General features: G+C 43.4%; 3 protein-coding genes across 4 annotated transcripts in view; 1 reads left to right on the forward strand and 2 right to left on the reverse strand.

The window, feature by feature from the left end:
* Positions 1–3,057, reverse strand: part of zgc:162200 (uncharacterized protein LOC558638 homolog) — a 39,864-nt gene extending 36,807 nt beyond the window's left edge. Inside the window, exon 1 of one of the 2 annotated variants that reach the window (XM_056384926.1) lies at positions 2,833–3,057. The gene's annotated coding sequence lies outside the window, so the exon portion shown is untranslated. Of the gene's footprint in view, positions 1–2,828 lie in introns of both variants that reach the window. The other variant, XM_056384927.1, reaches the window with a different exon arrangement.
* On the forward strand, positions 10–5,832 carry wasb (WASP actin nucleation promoting factor b). Its single transcript, XM_056384930.1, has 11 exons — positions 10–287; positions 1,115–1,255; positions 1,464–1,550; positions 1,724–1,820; positions 3,544–3,573; positions 3,685–3,720; positions 3,809–3,998; positions 4,118–4,293; positions 4,409–4,980; positions 5,133–5,244; positions 5,357–5,832. Exons 1-11 carry the CDS (start codon positions 186–188, stop codon positions 5,413–5,415), a joined length of 1,602 nt encoding a protein of 533 aa, XP_056240905.1. The 5' UTR covers positions 10–185; the 3' UTR covers positions 5,416–5,832.
* On the reverse strand, positions 5,597–16,804 carry LOC130174742 (semaphorin-3F-like). The gene is made up of 18 exons (XM_056384928.1): positions 16,233–16,804; positions 14,196–14,332; positions 11,055–11,215; positions 10,892–10,954; positions 10,644–10,763; positions 10,349–10,442; positions 10,110–10,229; positions 9,844–9,989; positions 9,623–9,737; positions 9,451–9,520; positions 9,159–9,303; positions 8,829–9,051; positions 8,656–8,744; positions 8,524–8,565; positions 8,265–8,422; positions 8,104–8,171; positions 7,885–8,012; positions 5,597–7,401 (listed from the first exon to the last, which is right to left on the reverse strand). The coding sequence occupies exons 2-18, from the start codon at positions 14,305–14,307 to the stop codon at positions 7,024–7,026; spliced, it is 2,232 nt and encodes a 743-aa protein (XP_056240903.1). The 5' UTR covers positions 14,308–14,332; positions 16,233–16,804; the 3' UTR covers positions 5,597–7,023.
* Between the last annotated feature and the right edge of the window lie 3,025 nt (positions 16,805–19,829).

The raw sequence follows: 19,829 nt of genomic DNA on the forward strand, positions 1-19,829 counted from the left end.
AAGAAAAGTGGGGGTTAGAGAAGTGCGGTTGCCCATTTCCTGCTTTGAAATGATGTGTGCACAAAACAGAGAAGAGAAACTTCCTTGACTGTAGAGCTTTGTATTCCGTTAGTGTAAGCGCAGACGCTCTTTCAAATGCTGTAAAACATTCACTTAAGATAAAGGAGGAGATTTATCAGAGGACCATGAGTCGTGGATCTAAATCTAAAATGGAGAGCGCCCGCAGCCCTCTGCTGAGCCTGCAGGAGAATGAGAAGTTGGAGGAGCTGCTGGGCAGAAGGTGTGCTGTAAGTTCTGAGCTGACCAGAGAAGGGGTTGCCCACTGTGGGATGATATTTTATCTGTGTCTGTCCTGACTTGTATCCTTTCTGGTGGAACAGTTTATTGTAAAAGTAAAAGAAAAAGGTATCCAAGATACTTCTGGTTATTCTGGTTGCTACATAACAATTCAAACTGTTTCAGCCCTCATGACCTCTCTTTCGCTATCTCTCTCTCTCGCCGTTGGTGGTTAAACATTATATCCTGAATTTCAATGAACACAGTTGACAGTTGAACCCTCAGTTGATGATTTTTACATTATATATTTAACTTCAGTAACAACAGTAATGTAGATTCACACTTTTCCGATCTGCTTTTCGTTACTTTATTTGCTTGCCTTTTTATTTTTTGTTACATATATTCAGGTAAAGAACTAAGAACTCAAGTCTTATTTTAACACATAAAATTTACTGTGCGTTGATGCAAATACAGTTTGAAAAGACTTGCTGACATTAGGTCATCAAAAAAAGGAGGTAGCTGTATCAGGAAATGGTGGCTGAACCATTTCTTCCTCTCTGTCAGAATTAGACGCTATCATTGGGTCTAGTGTTTCTGTCGAGCAGAAGTTGCTTTATTCCTGACTCTGTATTAGTCACTGAGGTTCACAGCTGTACCAACAACAAAACAATCTAATGTGAACTGCACTTTTTTTTTTAGAGACTTGTACACCTGCAGTGGCAAATTAAAAATATCACCATAAAACACCAGATTTACATGTGAACTGCCATAAAATGATCTCAAGTGTCCTATCAGCACTGAACTGTTTTCCATGCATGTGTTGTCTGTGTGTGTTCAGTCCGTGGCCACTGCAGTAGCACAGTTGCACATGGCTCTGCCTAACAGTCCATCCATATGGAGTCTGCAGCACACTGGAGTGGTGTGCTTCGTCAAAGACAACCCTCAGCGCTCCTACTTCATACGGATGTTTGATTTGAAGGTAATCTCTTGCACAGTGGTGCCCTTGTACCAAGAATTTCACTGCAAGCCGACATAAGAATATTCAGGCCCTCTTCAGACTGATAATCACTTTGTCTATGTTGACCCTCTGAAACGTTACAAACCTGTCAGACTGACTCAAATCCAGACAGGGTCAGATCTGGAGTATTATTGAGACAGTGGAATATTAACTCTTTTTTTTTTCACAGGCAGGGCGGCAGGTTTGGGAGCAGGAGCTCTACAACCAAATTGTTTACTCCTCACCACAGTCGTACTTTCATACCTTTGCTGCAGATGTAAGCACACCCTTGCTCCACCTCTTCCTGCAACTTTGATCATTGTCTATTACTGTTAGGATGTGGTTCCCTTCAAATATCCGTGTTCAAAACATCAACAGGTCACAAATCTTTGAAATATTGGTTGAGAGATGTGTGCGTTTGACTCCGTGTTTGCTCGTTAAACAATGCAGGATTGTCAAGTGGGACTGAACTTTGCCGAGCAACAGGAAGCAGAGGCCTTCCAAAGTGCTGTGGAGGAGAAAATCGACCAAAGAAACAACCGTCACGGTCAGTGAGGTCATAGCCAAAAATGTTTATTTTTAGAATTATAAAGCATGAGATACATTTTTAATGATTCATAGCTTCACCACTACAACGTGTTTTTGTAAATGTTCTTGGGCTTATATGTTGTTTGCAATATATACTGTTAAAAAATTATTTAAATCCACTTTAATGAGGTGATTTTTGCCAAATTCTGATCATTTTAAAAGTGAGAATGCTGGTGCAATGATAAATCCTAAATAACTACATACTTTTTCATTTAACCCCCTGTACCCCAAGCAGTTTCTGGGTGTTTTTTACGACTTTACACATTTTTACCCACTGTGGGCTCATTTTTCACTGCAATACAACAACCTCAATGGAAACAGCACAACCATGGCTAGAAGAAGGGAGAGTTTTAAATGTGCAGCATAGCACATTTATAGTGCCATAAGTCACTAACAATAAATAAAACGAAATATTTTACATTTATTTATGTTTACATATCATTCAAGCAACTATATACAACACTACTACTACAAGCATGCAGAGGAACCATCGTCATGCCAGTCTGCATCAGTTCCTGTCTAATGCAGTCACAGTGCCACACAACACTTTCTGCACTAATATATATGTATATACATATATATTGTATGTATACAAGGTATTTATAATGTAATATATATTAGAAGCAGAATCTGTTGCTCCAGGTGACATTGTATTATAATTTTATAATATAAATAGTTTATTACAATTTATTATATGTGATATTAGTATTATAATACCTTACAGGCTATTATAATATGTATAAATACAACCTTTCCACATTTTTAGAGATACCATACGATAATATGATGAAATATAGACCTACTGACATGTCCTCAAATGGGTCTTTCCCTTCCTCAAATCCCTCTGACTCTCTTGAAAACCTGTGAGAAGCTATTATAATACTTATAAATATAACCCAGACACATGGAGATGCAGCATGCTAAAAGAAAAAGAAACAGGTCTGAAATAGGATGATATAAGACTTACTCACACGGATCAAGACAGGTCGGAAATCATCGCCTGAGTCGCTGGAAATCCGGTTGTTTAATTCGTTCTCGCAGCTCAAACTATCTTCCAGTAACTTACTAACAACCGTCTTCAGTCTATATTTAGTCTTTATCCTTTTTGTGTCATGATAAATGTGTTTTACAACTTTTTATGTGTTGTGTGTGTTTGTCTCCCTATTCATCCACGCTCTGCACTTTGTAAACAAATGCTGGCAACTTCCGTGCGTTAGTGTGACGCGACCACCTGACAACGACGTCATCATGGATGCGATGAGAAGCGTAGATTTATCCGTTTTTTAAATGCTTTAGCTAGAGTTAGAGCAAAACGTTTATTTTGGGGGATTTTTTTAATAAGCCATGTAGACTGGAGCGATTTGGAGGAAAAACTGCAATTTGAAGCTTAAATTCTGCCACATTTTCTGACGGAAGCGTATGTCACACCTGGTTAATTCACGGACCAAGTTGGAAGTTCAAAATCCGACGATTCTCTCAGTCTTTACCGCTTCTGGCTATGATAAATGGTTTATTTAAGGCGATTTTCTCAAGAAAGGTGGTTTTTCGATCCCATGCACGGGCTTGGGGCTCAGGGGTACAATACATGATTGGTTTAAGGGTATTTTAAATATATTTTATTTATATATTAAATATTGGATTATGGTGAAAACTGATCTCTCTCTTCTCTTTGTTATTGACAGACAAGAAACAGCGCCCCCCGCCACCTAGTGGTAAGATAGTAATTAACTTCAACACAGCAACATGCTGTTTTATCTACATGTATAGCAAACTGTATGAGTAAATATAGGTATTTCCTCTTTTCCCGTTTCCTGTCACTCTAGACAGAGGTTCCCTGCCTCGACTCCCGCCTGAAAAAGGTGCGTGACTCTTCAACATGTCTCAGCTATAACTCGACTTTTACCACCACCCGAGGTTAAGTGCCAACTTGTATGTTCTCTGTATCAGGTAGCCCTGGATCTTTTCCTATGGCCACAGTGGACATCCAGAACCCAGATATCCAGTCTTCACGCTACCGCTCGACACCTTCAACCTCTTCCTTAGCTCTCAGCATCAAAGACAAGAAAAAGGACAAGAAGAACAAGAAAAAGGGCCCAAAACTCTCCAAAGCAGACATAGGAGCACCCAGTGGATTTAAGTGAGTGTTTGAGCCGATGAATGTGTTGCCTCTGATCTCTGAGGCAGTGATGTTTGATAAATATCTTGACAGGATGTTGTTTTGCAATATCATATCTCTTTTTGTTTCCTTCATGTCAGGCATGTTAGTCATGTCGGGTGGGATCCCAACAACATTGACCCTGATCTGTGGAAGCTGCTCTCCCAAGCTGGGATCAGTGAAGCTGAGATGAGGGATGAAAAAACCTCTCAGCTCATCTATAATGTCATCGAGCAGTCTGGAGGCATGGAGGCCGTCAAACGGGAGGTGAACAGAGGTGAGACAGCATCATTTTCTACCTACTTATCAATCACACTGCTCAATACAGGCTTATGTAAAGGTCTAAAGCTTGGGCTGAGTTGTGATGAGTATCTTCTTCCACTGCATTACAGCTTCTGGACCTCCACCCCCTCCACCCGGCAGACAGGGGCCCCTGCCTCCTCTGCCAGGCTCCACTCTCTCTGCCCCGACCCCTCCACCTCCACGAAGCCGCTCCGGCCCCCTGCCTCCCATCCCAGGCCAGTCCTCACGAGGTCCCCCATCCGCTCACTCACCTTCAGCACGTGGAGGTGTGCCACCCCCACCCCCTCCAACAAACAGAGGCGGACCACCACCACCACCGCCACCTGCACTCTCCGCGTCCTCACCACCTTCCACAAAGTTCTCTACTGCCTCAGCTCCAATGTCCTCCCACCACGCGCCTCCTCCCCCGCCGCCATCTAGCCAACAGCGTTTTCCGCCTCCTCCAGTCCCATCTGCACCCAACAGAGCGGGCGGAGGAGGGGCACCTCCTCCTCCTCCACCCCCTCCTCCTCCACCTCCTCAGGCTTCTGTTTCTTCAGATTTCCCACCACCTCCTCCCCCCTCTGGTGGCCCAGCACCACCTGCCCCTGTATCCTCGGGAGGAGGAGACGGCAGAGGAGCTCTGCTGGATCAGATCCGACTGGGGAAGAAGCTCAGAAATGTAAAGCAACTTCCTTTTCTCCAAAACATTTCATACATGCTATATATAACTACACGGGTCTTAATTGTCATGCTACAATGTGTCATAATTAAAATTTTGCTTACAGACATTCATGTTTAAATGCTGTCCTCCCATCCTGGTGTGTGTTACAGGTGACAGAGAGCCCTGATCCAGCTCCATCCTCGTCTCCAGGATCAGGTGAGGGCATCGTTGGTGCTCTCATGAGTGTCATGCAGAAGAGGAGTAAAGTCATCCATTCCTCTGGTAAATATTAGACATGAATTACATCTTTACGCAAAGAGAGAAAAATACATGCATGAGTTGAACCAAGAGGAACCAAACAAAGTCCCATATTTTTATATTTGTCCTGTTTCAGATGAAAGTGAAGAAGAGGGTGGAGATGAAGACGACGACGACGACGAATGGGACGACTGATGCAGAGGTTCTTGTTTGTGTAGATTTTGACGTTAGTTCAACTATGATTTTTAGGGCGAAACCTCTGGGTTGCAACATGTTTGGATTTTGCAAACTGGAATATGAGTTGTATATGAGACAAACTGTAGGCGATTAAATAAACAAGTCATTTATCGTAAAGGACTGTGAAGGACACACTTAAGAGAATTCTGAAATGTTTATATATTTGTTCAAACATTTCCAGTGTAGGATTGATCAGCATGACAGCACGTAGCACTGTGTTACTCACAATGAAGGTGAATGGTGGCTCTGACTGGAAAATATATTGTTCCTTGTGCTTCCATTGAAAAGAGCCATTTTTAAAAACAAGTAAATACAGCTTATGACAGAACACCACCAATCAAATACTAAATCTGAGCCAGTTTCATTCCCATTTTTGTAATAACATACTGTACATGAAAATTATGTTCCTGTATCATTTTCTCATACATCTGTGCAAAGATCCCCAAATTCCCTCTAATACCGCCACCGACAAAGTGCATAACTGGAAGAACACTGTATGCTATACATATCTTAAACACTCACATACTGCAGGTCACTAGAGCACGGGACAGTAAGGGAGCCATTATATGACAACATCCAATGGAATTAGCTTAACAGAATACATTACACCTTACAAACATCATAACACACCAAGGTTGAAAACAGAACAGTAAAATGTACAACTTGCAACAAACAACGACAGATACAACAGCATGCAACATCTGCATTTATGTCATCATACTATCTTCATACAATACAAGAGTAATCCAATGACCATATCATGACCATATATATTATATTCACAAACAATATATTACATTTTTGTTTCAAGATACTTAAAAAGACCATACTTGTGGTTTTGCATGTTGTAGCCTCTTAACTACATGTTGCATTGACTTTACATGACATTCAAACATTTTCCAAAACAACAACAAACTTGCCTGAAATATGTGATGCATGTTTTTTTTTTTTTTTTTCCTTTGTCACAGTAACATTACAGTTGGTAATCCAGATGTGTTTTGCAAACTCTTCCTTTGTGGTGCTTTCAAGGACCATCCAGCATCTGGCAATTAATGATCAGTGGCAGAAACTTTTATGTTATGTCATGGGAGCAATTTAAAAGAAAAATAATAAGCAAACATGGACATTGTGAAAAAGTGTGTGTATTTTTTTTTTTTTTTGGTTTCTTGCACTAAAAATGTTGATCCTCCACAGAGATTCTCAAGTCACTGACGCTGGGGTTTCCTACAGTCACCTGAATGTACCAACAAGAAAAAGTTTTAAAACAATCCCTATGATATGCAATCAAATATCAAGTCTGTGAGATGATTTGATTGTCAAACTAACATGAACCGATACCCGAACGAAACGGACAGTATTCATTGAAAAGTGGTCATCAATAATGTAAAACATACAAAATCTGTGTTTAGGCTGACACCTGCAAAACCACCAATATAGTTCTTTAACGACAGCATGACAGCATCACCAGCCTAAAGAATGGAGGTAACACCAAAACATGCGTGTCAAACATAAAAGTCCACCATAAAGTCCAGACAGGCCAGTGTTGGACAGCGTCAGCCCCGTCCTCTAGCCGAGGCCTTGGTCCTGGCTCTCTGTGTGTCTGCGGCTGGTTCGCTTGCGCTGCTGCTGCTGTTTGGGACTAAGCTGTTCCCAGTAGGACTGGCAGTACTGATTAATCAGTCTAATCTCAGGCGGGAAAGGCGTGGAGACAAGGGATGACTGTGGATACGTTGCCGCTTGGCGAGTTTTTGGCTCTTCGTCCTCATCTTGAGCAGTGAGAGCTAAAACGATGTCTCGATCCAGGATGCGCAGTGCCACGCGGGCCACTGTGTGTTTAAAATTGTTCTCGGTGGCGAGGCAGTGGTACAGACCCGCGTCTGATTGGTTGAGAGACTTCAGGAGGATGCCGTGGTTGGTCTTCAGGAGACCTCCCACACGGTTGAGCTGTGGAAAAAAGAATAAAATAAGCAGAAAGTCTAAGTGAGGGAAGTGTGTGTTTGAATTTGTACACAGAATACAAAGAGGCAAGTGGTTGATCCCTTTAAAGCAATTCATTCATCATTAATCACTTTCTTGCAGGGTATTAGATGAGAAGATTGATATCACTCTCATGTCTGACAGTAAACAGGAAGCTATAACCAGCACCTGGTTAGCTTAGCTTAGCATAAAGACAGGAAACAGCCAGTCTGGCTCTGTGCGAAGGCCACAAAATTCATCTGCCGGCATCTGTAAAGTTTCAAGTCTAAAAACAACAGGTTGAAATTATGTGCTATTTCCTGCCGACAAGACTATTTCCTGCCAACAAGACTATGTCCTGCCGACAAGACTTATATTTGTGTCATACCGAGTGGTAGCGATTTTTTCAGCTAACTCTCTGCAAAAAATGCAAATTGCAGGACTTCCCAAACTGTAAATGCTCTTCCTCACCACTTTCCTCTTTCCTTCCCTCTGGAAAAGCCACTTGACGGTGGCCTGAGGAGAGCGAGGCTGACACTCTAAGAAGGTACTGCTGCCCTCCACCCCAAACTGCACTGTTTCTCTTAGACGTTTCTCCACTGCAAAGAGACACAGAAGAAACAGTGACAATCACTTGAAATAAAAAGATATACATGTGTTCTTTAAACACACACAAAAAAATTGCCACACCTTTGGCATTGAAGCCTCTGCACTGCCTCAGTGGGTCACCATGTTTAACGTCCTGTCTTCTGCTCCTCCTGAGACAAAAAATTAAGAATGAAGTTGACTCAACATATCCTCTCTTTATTCTCTAGAAAAAGTGCACTGGGAAGCTGTGAGGCGTCCCTGACCTCTTGGTGGAGGAGGTGAAGGCAGAGCAGCTCTCTCCATCCCAGGCACAGTAGGGGTCCCGGGCCAGACAGCAGTCAGAGCAGGCCCTGCCATACACACCACAGCGGTGCAGCGACACCTGGGTCAGGCCCGCGTCCGATGACACGTACAGCTGTTGCTATGGTGACACAAGCAAAACAAAACCAACTCGGTGAGGCTGTGAAGAAGCTGTTGCGAAGTAGGCACTGAAATGTAAATGTTCCAGAGGAATTTACTTACTCTTTTAGAAGATATCTTCATTGTTTTGACAGGAGCCCTGGTCTGTAAATTAATAAAAAAGAAAAATCAACACGATTTTATCTTGAAATTAGAGAATCTTCAGTCATTTCAGCGTCACACATCTAAACATACCCGAAAAACCTCCACTTCCTCTAGAGTGAGTTCCTCCATGCTGATCGGGTCCTTGGGCAAAACAATAACTTTTTGCACAGTGCCTCGATCTAGAAGGGAAAGAAATTATATTCAAGTCCTACTTTTTCTTGCCAAAATAATCCTCCCCGCCCCCAGTCCTGCAGCTGTCTCACCTGTCCCCAAGAAGAGCACCTCGTAGCGTCCATCCACAGCATCCACCTGATCCACCACCAGGGCAGTGAAGCGGTAGTCCACGCCGGTTCTCACCACCAGGGGGCGGCGGTGGATAGGATAAACGGGATGGAACATGAGGGGATGGGCTCTGATGAAATCCACAGCCTCATCTGAGAAGTTCTTGGAGGAGCGGATGCCAGGGGTGAAGGTTCCTCCTGGACACTGGATGGGAAGACAGAAGAGGAGGAGTTTGTTTATGTACATATGTGTTTAGATTGTTTAAAAAAGGTGTATGCATGAATGGATCATATCGCATGACTGAGACATACTGTTCCAGGCCGTGGGTAGGGGATCTTGCCAGTGTACTCTGTCCACTGGTAATTATGACCATGTTTGTGGGCAAACGGCCCATTGAAAACGTTGCGGATATCAGCCATTGAGTAGACGCAGACTGCTGAGCCCTTGAACACAGAGCTTAAACAGAAACAGTGAAGGTAAGAGACAGCATTTGGAGACACTTCGCACCCAACTCCTAAAATTAAAACTTGAATCGTCTACAAAAATGTGAGTTGATGAGGTTGGGTGAGGTGTAAATTAACCAAGCTTCTAAAAACGACTCACCCCGCTGTGGTGAAGAGAGCATACACCATAGGGTTTCGTTCATCCTGTGTGGGTTGAATAAACACATCCCCTGGAAGAAGAATGATATGCAAATTCAATAACTCTGTGTAAAAGCGGTTGCAATTAAAATGCAAACAGTTTAAGCGCGGTGCTTATTTTATCGTGGCCTCACGTAGTTCATCAAACCGTGTCTCCACTCCATCTTCTCCTATCACTGAGCAGATAAGACGAGCCTTCAGGAACGTCGTCCAGCGGTTCACCAGGGACTTCTGCCCTCCTTCATCATTCTAGACAGGAAGGAAATTAGGTCATGATTCAATATGTACAACACGTTTCACATTACAAGGTACGCTGTATATCTTTCCACTACATGCACAATGCAGTTTGGCTCACCAGACACACTCTTCCCACCCTGGCTAAAACGCTGGGGCTCGCCCCACCGCTTGACTCGAGACTTTTCTCACGGAAAAAGAAGTAAAGTTTGTCGTCGTTCCTTTCTGCACTGTCAGGGATCTGCTGGATCTGAACAAACACAGGCTCTAGTGGGATAAAAACAGATAAGCAGAAAGAGGATTGAGGCAAGTGGTTGTCAAATAAAATGAGAGGAACCATAACCTGTAATCAGCTACATTTACCTCCTCACACCCACACTTACTCACCGTTGAGCCACCTGGAGTCATACTGCTCTGTCCTGATTGCTGTTCTCCCTCCCATGGTCCTAAACAGAGCAGCATCTGTACTCATGAAGTCAATGTGGACCCCCGCATATAGGTTACCATCTGCAGAGGTGAGCCAATGAGAGAACAGAGAGGTAAGACTTTGTGATTCAGTGGTATAAGACATTTAGATTTAAATATATTTCAAGTTTTTTTCTGCCTGTAAATGAAGCATGGCTTACTGATTAGAACTGCAATGTTCTCCTGTGTGGGATCATAGGAACATTTTCCCTTCCCTGAATCCACATACCCAGGGACCAGCCTAAACAGGTAGTCCTGCAGAGGCAGATTAGACAGGGAGAATATGCATAATAATAGACGTCACACGGGAGCATGGGGAAATCATAAACAAATCAGTGTCCCAGTTTGTAGTCCTGAAATATTTAGCAGGGCAAATCTTTCCAGGCCTACAACTCAGGGATTTTTTTTTTTTGCTGTAAATCCCACTCAGGGAACTGCAAACGTCTCTGTGTTCACCTCTGCCCTCCAGCCTCTGTTGATGAATGTGCAGATGGGCTGGTACGCCCCCGTTCCGCAGGTGTAGAGGTGGGTGCGGTTCCACGGTTCTATCAACCTCACAAAGTTGGCACATTCTCCCTGGACAAAGAGAAGTAAGACAAATGGAATTCAAACATCATTGTCGTCATCGTCCCGGCATGAAAGAACAGGTCTGTGATTTTTTTGTTTTGTTTTTGAAAGAGCAGGATATAAACAGATGGTCCCACCTGTCTTCCCTTTCCTGTCATCTGACATTCTCCCTTTCTCTTAGCAGATGCTGGCCAGTGGATCTATTTTTTTTTTCCAAAAAAAATCCAAAAATACTGGATTATTAATGATCATTGCATTTAGAGATGTAATGCAGACTAGGTTTAAGAAAAAGCAACGCACAATGAGTGGCTCCTTGTTGACATTGTGCATGTCCAGAGCCACCAGGTACTCCCGGCTGCCCAGGTAAAGACGGCCCTGATCCTGATCCATCAGGAGGATGCGGTAGTCGCTGGTGTTGAAGGAGAAACTGAAGGGCCGTGCTGCCCGAGTGTCCATCAGCTCTGTATGAAAGAAAAGTTTGCAGCAGCTCTGTTAAGAAAACATCACTTTATTTGGAAAACCAACAGCAGGGGGAGCAAAGTTCACCTCCCAACAACTATTCACTTCATTCCATTTATGCCTTTAACATGTTTCATTACTGACTTGGATGAACTTATGGTCCCTCGATGTTCTCACTTCTTTTCTGGAAAATGTGTGTCACTGATTAAATATAACTCAACTTAGAGCATTTTAGGAAACATATTCCCTTTTAAGATCTCAATATTTTATGTGTCCTGACTGTCTGATTGAGTTTAAGGCACCACATGCCTTGTGGAGACCGAAAAGCCGGTCCCTTAGGGAAACACGGTCAGTGGAACTCGCTGCTAATTCTGAAGATCAGGATTGTGTTCAGCAGAGCATAACCTGTTAAGACACGCTGCAGTGGAAAATGTTTCTCCTTTTTTTTTTTTTTTGTTCTCCTGAAAGCTTTGATTGAACAATTTTCATCTGCTGCGAGACAAATGGACTCTGTACAGCACTCCGCCTCTGAGTGTGATTTTTTTTTTTTTTTTCCATTCTGCCATCCAAAAAATTCATTGCATCATTTTACACACATAAAAAAACAACACTCACACACATCTGTGGTGTGTGCAAGATATTGACAACCATATGTGCACACTGGGACATGGTGGAGGCATGTTAAAGACAGCAGGCTTATATAATGACAAATGTTCACACAGACCCTCAGAAGCCGGCTTACAGGGATTCGAGAGGAAGCGCAATCTTTATTTACATCAAAGGGCCTGCCATCTTCCTTTTGAGGTCAATGTTAACAGGATGCAGTCAAGGTGCCACTAAAATAAGCGATGCAATCGGATCTCCGGGCAACACGGGATGGAGCCTCAGAGGTGGGACAAGGCCCGGTTCTGCTCCTGAGAGGTAAACACAGGATAACAAGCCTCTGGCCGAGCTCCACTGGGCCATAGTGGATTCACTGAAGAGGCTAAATGTAGAAACACCACACCCCTATACATGTCTCCATTCTCCAAAAATAGCAAACAATGTACTGCCATCATCTGGTAAACATTCAGCAAACACTTATCCCCTGACAACATTCTGACACTGATAGGGAAACACTGGGAAGGACATACGATTCAAGTATGGAGCTTCAGCTGGGCCACTATAAGCTCTCATGTTACAACCTGACAACATATTGTCACTAAGGCACTAATGACCCATTGCCGTTTAGTCCCAGCCCTATCTCAAGCATGAACAAACTGGTGACAGCACCGTGAGGGCATGGGGTCCTAAAACATGGGCTCGATTACACTGCACATTTTGCTCTCTAGCAATGCTGACTAATTCTATTAAATGAGACTCAGTCAATCCCTTTGAAGTGCACACAACTGACACAACTTCCCAGCGACAGAGGAAACAATACGAGATCTCTATCCTCTGCAGGCCTCCTGCACCCCAGAGTGTCACTCTGGCCGGTTCATTCGCTCACAGGAGTCACATGTCCTCCAGCCGCCCCAAAACCTCCTCCACAGGCGCCTCAGGGAACAAAGAGACCCGCTGTCACAAACAATGAACAATAAAACCTTGGAGTGGCAGAAAACAGTTGGGGAGTAAATCCAACTTTTCTCCTTTTTGTTTGGCATTAGGGGGAAGGGTGACCGGGGGCCTGTAGGCGCTCACCAACAATCTAATAATTCAACACCTCTCAGCTGTTTTAAACAAGCTCCGGTGTATGAATCTCTCATGAAGAGCTCTGTACAAATGTGAATTCCTGAATTCTACACAGGAAGGAACATGATAAAGTTCAAGACCAAACTTGTGTAATTGGTCAGACTGTTACTTTATGCACCCTGCTGCAAAAAAAAAAAAGAAAAAAGAAAACGCACTGGCGTGTATAAGCTGTTTACCGAAAGGGTATTAGTGTTAAAGGTCATATAAAAATGCACTGCAATTACCCTCTCAAGCCTCAAATGGAATGATCGCTGTATACAACAACCATCAACTGCATGTACACAGCTGTTTTCAGTCGTACAAAATTTTCTGTATTCAGAACAACACTGCATGACGACTGCCAGAAAATATTAAGCACAGACCTCATGATAGCTCACCTCTAATCTGCTTCAGATGTCTCTTGTTTACAATGTACAAAATCATAAATGTTTCTCATTAAATTACGGAAGTTCAAAAAAAAAAGAAAAAAGATAAGACAGAGATACGTCTACTCCGCCTAGACCTGACCCGGGACCAGAGCACTTTGAATCACCTCCACATCAAAGAGCTGAGGAATGTTATAAAATCTGATTCCAACCTCTAATTTTCACTTACAGGTACTTCAGGTGTGACGTGGGGGTGTTTTTGTGAGTGTACATGTCCACATGCACAGGTGCACTTGAAGTGACATGATAAGAGATGCAGAAATAACTGTAATCATCCAGCATTGTTTTGATCAAAGGTGTCATCCACACATCTGTAACGTGAATCTCCACCATTAGAGTTAATGATGACAGGGAAAATCCCAAAAAGCCCACAAAAAAAGGATTTGAAAACACTGTCTCTTCATGAATCTACACCTCGCGGGCAAAACATTACGCTTCTAAAATATCACTTTGCTCTTCTGATCAGATTTCAGGCGTTTCCTTTTTGTGTCACCGTGTCAGACATCAAAAACAAAGAAGAACTGACAGGTCAAACTAGTGTGCGTGAGGGTTTAGGGTGTGGGAAGAAATTCTGTCGAAGGGCACTACCAGTGACCAACCACACGTAATATCCACCTTTTGTTTTCAGCGTCGCACTGTTTGACATGTGGCAGGAAATACGTTCTTTACATATGTATGAAGAGGAAACATAACCGGTGGTGTGGATACGTGCGTGGGTGTGTGCGTGAGTTTGTGTGACTTAGTGGGAGACACCATCCAAGTAAAAGAAACTATTATGGCAATCCCTGCTGTCAGAGGGAGTTTTGGTTAATCTGTATGAGCTCACCTTTGAAGGAGAGGCGAACCCTGGGAGCAGACTGCTGCAGGCCCGAGCCTCTGTAAACACACAAGGCTAACAGGAGGAGTTGGGCTCCAGATGCTGTCATGGTAACAGTCATGCAGGTAGCCCACAGAGATCTAAATCTGGACAAAAAAAGAAAGAGGAGTGAACTATTATTATAGAGTGCCCCATGAGAAATACGAGACAGAAAAAGAAGGAAGGACAGGCAAGAGACTCTCTCTCTCTCTCTTTCTCTCTCTGATCTCTCTGATCAGAAGTTTGGCCTGAAGCCTTCCAAGGCGAGAGGTATAGTCTGGCAGGAGAGAACAACGTCCAAAATCTTCACACCTGCTCTGGAAAATATGACAGCCCTATTATTTATTTAAAGTGTAAATGTAGTGAGGTATGTGTTAAGACTCTATAATGTTATTTGCAAGCACATTCACATGGAAAAAAGTCTGAAAAACAAGTTCAATGTCATTTTGTCTTCATCTTGTACATTTTATTAAACATGTTATATTTTCTTAAAGTACATAATTCATCCACATTTTCATAGAAAGCTGTATGAAAACAAGACCGCGATGCCCATCAGTGATTCCCTCTGCCTCTCTCTCCGTCTTTCAACAAAGCACGTCTACGTACTTTCAGAAGTTGACGAGTGAAATACATGACAGTTCAAAGAAACAGGTAGTCGTCGCTGAAACCATCTCTGACAGTTTAGGGGTGTTGAAACGTAGCCTAACTGTTAGACCTTAACTCTGCATTCATTATGTATCTGCACTTTGCTGGAGAGGATCCCATATAAATTATGAATACTAAAAGCTGAGTCCATAACATCCATTAAATTTTCTCCCTGAAGGTGTGCTTTGCTCAGGCTATAAGCCATCCCACGGGCTTTTCCTTTTTTCTCATGACATCCATGTAGGCAAGGCCTCTGGTGGCACACGGTACAAGGCTTTTAGGGAGAGGTATTCATGGGGAAAAACTAGTGAGATTTCACAAAATGTTCATTGTATTTCACAATAATATTCACGTGTGACACATTCTGTAAAAAAAAAAAAATGTCCCCATGAAAAATCTGAACATTCTGATGAAACTGCAGCGACTGGCTTGGTGAGCATTTGGAAATTAAAAACAGAAGCCATTGGAAACGCCTCACATGGCTTCCTGGCATAATCACACAGTTGCCATATATCTTCTCACCAGGGAGGCTTGATTTCTGTTCCTCTTATAAAACACTGTAGAAGTGCTGTTCATAGAATGTAAGCACCATGAGATGTGTAATCAGAATGATATGGACATGCTTTTCTTTTTTCTTTTTTTTTGCCATGAAGATTCAGGTATTAATCAGCATAAAAAGAATCACTCACTAAAACAGCTCCGGATCACTTGGACTTCATATAAATTACATAAATACATTTACAGTCACCAAAAATGTTATTCAACAAATCATGTTAAAAAGGGCATATGGCAATATGAACATCACAGACACTTTTTCAGCCCCTACTTGATTTTTATGAATGATTAAGCAATAGGCAAAATATCCATGGCCTGGTGAATCTATGTCAAATCTATGTCAAAAAAATGTAAAGGTAAGTATTCCTATTGAAATATCTTTTAGATGTCTAAAATCGACATTTAGAAAATATGACTAAAACATTATACTGTGCCTGAGGGGTTGTATTTGTGTGTGTGTGTGTGTGTGTGTGTGTGTGTGTGTGTGTGTGTGTGTGAGATGGCCTGATTGTATAGTTTTGCATGAATGACGGTGTTTCTGCTGGTTTTCTGTGGTGGGTGGTAACGACAGGACAGAGTAAAGTACTGATGTAATAATATATGGTTTCCCCTTTAAAAAATAATTATAGGATTTCTATAACCTAGTTCTTTTTTTCCGCTGAGGAGTGCGCACTTACCTGTGAACTCAACATCCAGAAATAGGAACCGAACAAATGTGTGCACTTCAGTCACCTTCCTTTCAGACTGCCATACAGAGTAACTAAACATGAGTTAAAAGTTAAACCGGAGAGAAGTTAAATGTCCTACCTTTGATTTTCTGAGTGTCTCGACAGCCGCTGAGCCTCTCGGATCCAAAACTTGCGGGATGTTACCACTGCATTCCCCGCGTTTTGCGCCTCGGAGCTGGATTGGAAAAATCTCTCTCAGCAGCACTGCGCAGGCACAAAACAATCCGATAGGTTTGCAAATTCCCCCAGAGAAGAAAAAATAAATAAAACGCTATCTAATCAGTCGCCAGAACCGACTGCATCTCTTCCATGAAACATTAAAAGAAAAGGGGAAAACACACAGCTGATCCCTGAACGCTTGTTCCACTCTATCCAAAAGTTTACGCCTGGAAGGCAGCGACCATCACCGTGATGCGAGCAGGATGTTGTGTCCGCGGATCCTTTAAAAGGGAGTTTGAGGCTGTTTGAGTGTGAATCTAGTGACCAGGTGCAGGTGTTGGGAGAATGTCTACCCCGCTGTCCTCTCCCTTCTGTTCTGCCCCCACCCAGCCTTCCCTCTCCTGTTGGCCCACAGCAGCATTGGACCAAACCTCTTGGTACACCATATGGGTATGATTAACCCTGTCACTGCTGGTAAGTTCAGCACACTGCTCCACTCTGCTGTGAACTGTTGTTCAGCTCAGTCATTTTCTCCTGGCGAAGTTTATTTAACCTGAATAATTCAGTTAAATGGTGATGGGCGTGCAGCCACAGTTTTATATGAATGTTTTTCTCATGCACTGGGAAGGGCCAGAGACTATTCTTAATACATGATGCAGGGGCTGAAATTCACTATTAAAGAGGAGCAGAGGGAGAGGAGGTCTGCTACTTGGACCATGTCACCATTACTCTTTAGTTCTACATGAGAGCCAGGTCAGGCGAAAAAGATTCCTTAGATTCCTGTGTGGCTGGCTCCAGCGCACATGACAACGGTGACAAAGCAACCAGAGTGGGTGGGTGGGTCGGTGTGAGGGGGGGCACTGGACGTAAAGGACATCCATCCTGTTAAAAGAGCTTTGAGCTTGAAATTAAAACAGCTTTTAGAGCGCCTCTCAGCCTTACTGGCTTTGTGGTGAGCTGTGACGCGGTAGAACCACAAAAGCAGAGGGTGAATGTATTCTGAGCAATGGCCCCGCGAGACAGTAAAATAAATTAAACACATGAGGTGATGTAGTGTGCCAGTCTGGAAAAGGTCACAGAGGAGGGCAGGCACAGGCAATCCAAAGACAGGCTTTAAAAAGCTAACTTTCTGAACTTATCTTTAACGCACATTCTTGGGTTGGATTCATTGTTGCGCACAGGCAGAGTATGTAAGCAACGACCTTATCTCAAGTTGAGTATCAGCCAGATGTGATGTACCGGCAGTGACGTGTCAAAGATGTGTCCAGGAGGGAGTCTTTGTTTCCCACCCCACAGGACGCATCCCACTTTTTCCAGCTAAGGAAATGAGTCACGAGTGTGTACTGAGTTCAAGTTTCCGTGTGCGCTCAACTTTGACCATGGACACGCGGACACTGACCAGCTCCCAGCGCTTCATAAGCACCTACTAACGTCATCCATATCTGTCACTGAACCATCCTCCAGCCTGCGGTCTTATCTGACCAGCATGCACCCACTGCTGCCTCAACATTGTACAGATAGCAACAGCTCTTCACTCGCCATTAGAAGGGTTTTTTTTTTTTTTTGCTCCATTTATGTAAGTAAAAGGAGCAGGAAATAGCAGTTGAAGAGGCCCGTTACCTCCAGTATGATGGATGGATATATGATGGATGGATTTTGTATCATGAAGACAGACATTGTGGATTAGAAAACAAACACAGAGTGTGTTTTATTGGACCACAAAGGGCCCTGTCAGGAGGATCTTTTCCTCTAATGGATAGGTAAACTGAAAAGTGAGGTAGACGTTTATCCCTGTAGGCCAACACAAGGCTGATGAATCCTGGGGCCCCCAGACACATCAATCATGACAATACTAAGGGCAGGGTATTGTCCCCTCGAGGAAAAGCAACCCATTATTTGACCCACTGATGGTCTTTCCTACAGTGTATTGATGAATCGAAGAGTGTTTGAACATGCCTGCTACAGAGAGTCCAGGGCGTCACCATAGACTACCATGACCTTGAGAGGAAATTATAGGGTAGAGAAAATAAAGGTACAGTATTCACCAGGATTATTTGCTCTCTATTTCCAACCACGGCTCCTCTCACATGACTTTACAAGTCCTCTAATTATTATCTTACAGGTCGGAAAAAAATGTAAACATCAAAATTCAAGATAAGGGAACAGGTGCGGCGTGTGTCATCTACCAACTTCACACACCAATGATTATCAAAAGAGAGCAACTTTGGAAAACATCTTTGACATGAAGGGCGCGTACGTGGCGCACATTCCAGTTGCAGCCTGCTCGCCTCACTCTGTATTGGAAGTGAGGTGATTGCAGGTTTTTATAGAGAACGCAGCACAGGCATACCGTAACCGCAGCTTCCCCATGAGATGGAGCACCGTCTGCAGTCGTCCAACATGCCACGTGTCCACCAGGCCGGCCAGCCAGCCAACCATCCAGTCAGCCACCATCTGCCTTGAAGACGAGACTGGCACTCTCCCTTGCTATAAAATGCAGCTGGGAGTATCAACAGCTGTTGAAGAAGAGCTCCTTCCATACAACGAGGGGTGTGTGTTGGGAGGGAGTGAGAGCTCGTGCACATGAAAAGGGAGGATGGTGAGGATGCGAGGCAGATGAGAGTACAGTGTCTTAAAAGGTAAATCTGTCAGCACTCTCGCGCAAGCCTTTGGTAATTGCCAGTTAACGATTAAGTGTCCCAGTGCAAACAGTCCCAAATGTTTTTTTCTGTTCTGAGCGTGTGTGACTTCAGCTCCATCTTAACTTCTATGACAGACATTGTTTATGCTCAAAAAATCAGGGGAAAAAATTCTGTCATGCTGAAAGAAGTGTGCATGTGGCTCTCTCGCTGGCAGACAAAATTGTATGCCAACATACATGTATAGTGTGTGCAATATGCACAAACACACATGCACTTGCTCTGCTGCTTGGATTAGAATTAAATTGATTTATCTTATTTCTCTCTCCCTACCCTTGCTCTCTCCTCTCTCTTGCACACATCCTTGAGACAGCCAGCACAGGTGAATTTCAATGTCAAAGACAGGAAGGTAACGCAAGCTCTGCAATCTGTTCACTCTGTCAAGTGGTTATGTGTGTAGGTGTGTGCGTGCACTCATGTGCATGTGTGTACAGTATGTGCAGTGTGATTGGTGGGGGGCAGGCCTATTCATCTGTCTGGTGTGATCGTGGCTCTCTGTAACTGGGCCTAGGCGCGAGTATGCACTCTGTGATCTCCCAGATAAGAGTCATCCATCTGCTGTGTGTATCTGTCAGGACCCAGGCAGCTCTGCTTATCACTGCACTCATCCATTTCCCTCAATCATGCTCACTCTATTCTCTTTCCCCATCCCTCTCTGTTTTCCCCTCTGCACAGTTCAAATGCTGTGCTTCATCTTGATTAGCTGACAAGCTGACGATCACGCGTACGTGCACAAAAGCTGCAAAAGCGTGTGACGCGCAGCTTCTGCAAATGTGCATGCATGCATGGAGGTGCAGGAAAGAATGCAAGCTTTCACA

The sequence above is a fragment of the Seriola aureovittata genome, chromosome 9, assembly GCF_021018895.1.
Source record: "Seriola aureovittata isolate HTS-2021-v1 ecotype China chromosome 9, ASM2101889v1, whole genome shotgun sequence".
In the NCBI taxonomy this organism is placed as follows: domain Eukaryota; kingdom Metazoa; phylum Chordata; class Actinopteri; order Carangiformes; family Carangidae; genus Seriola; species Seriola aureovittata.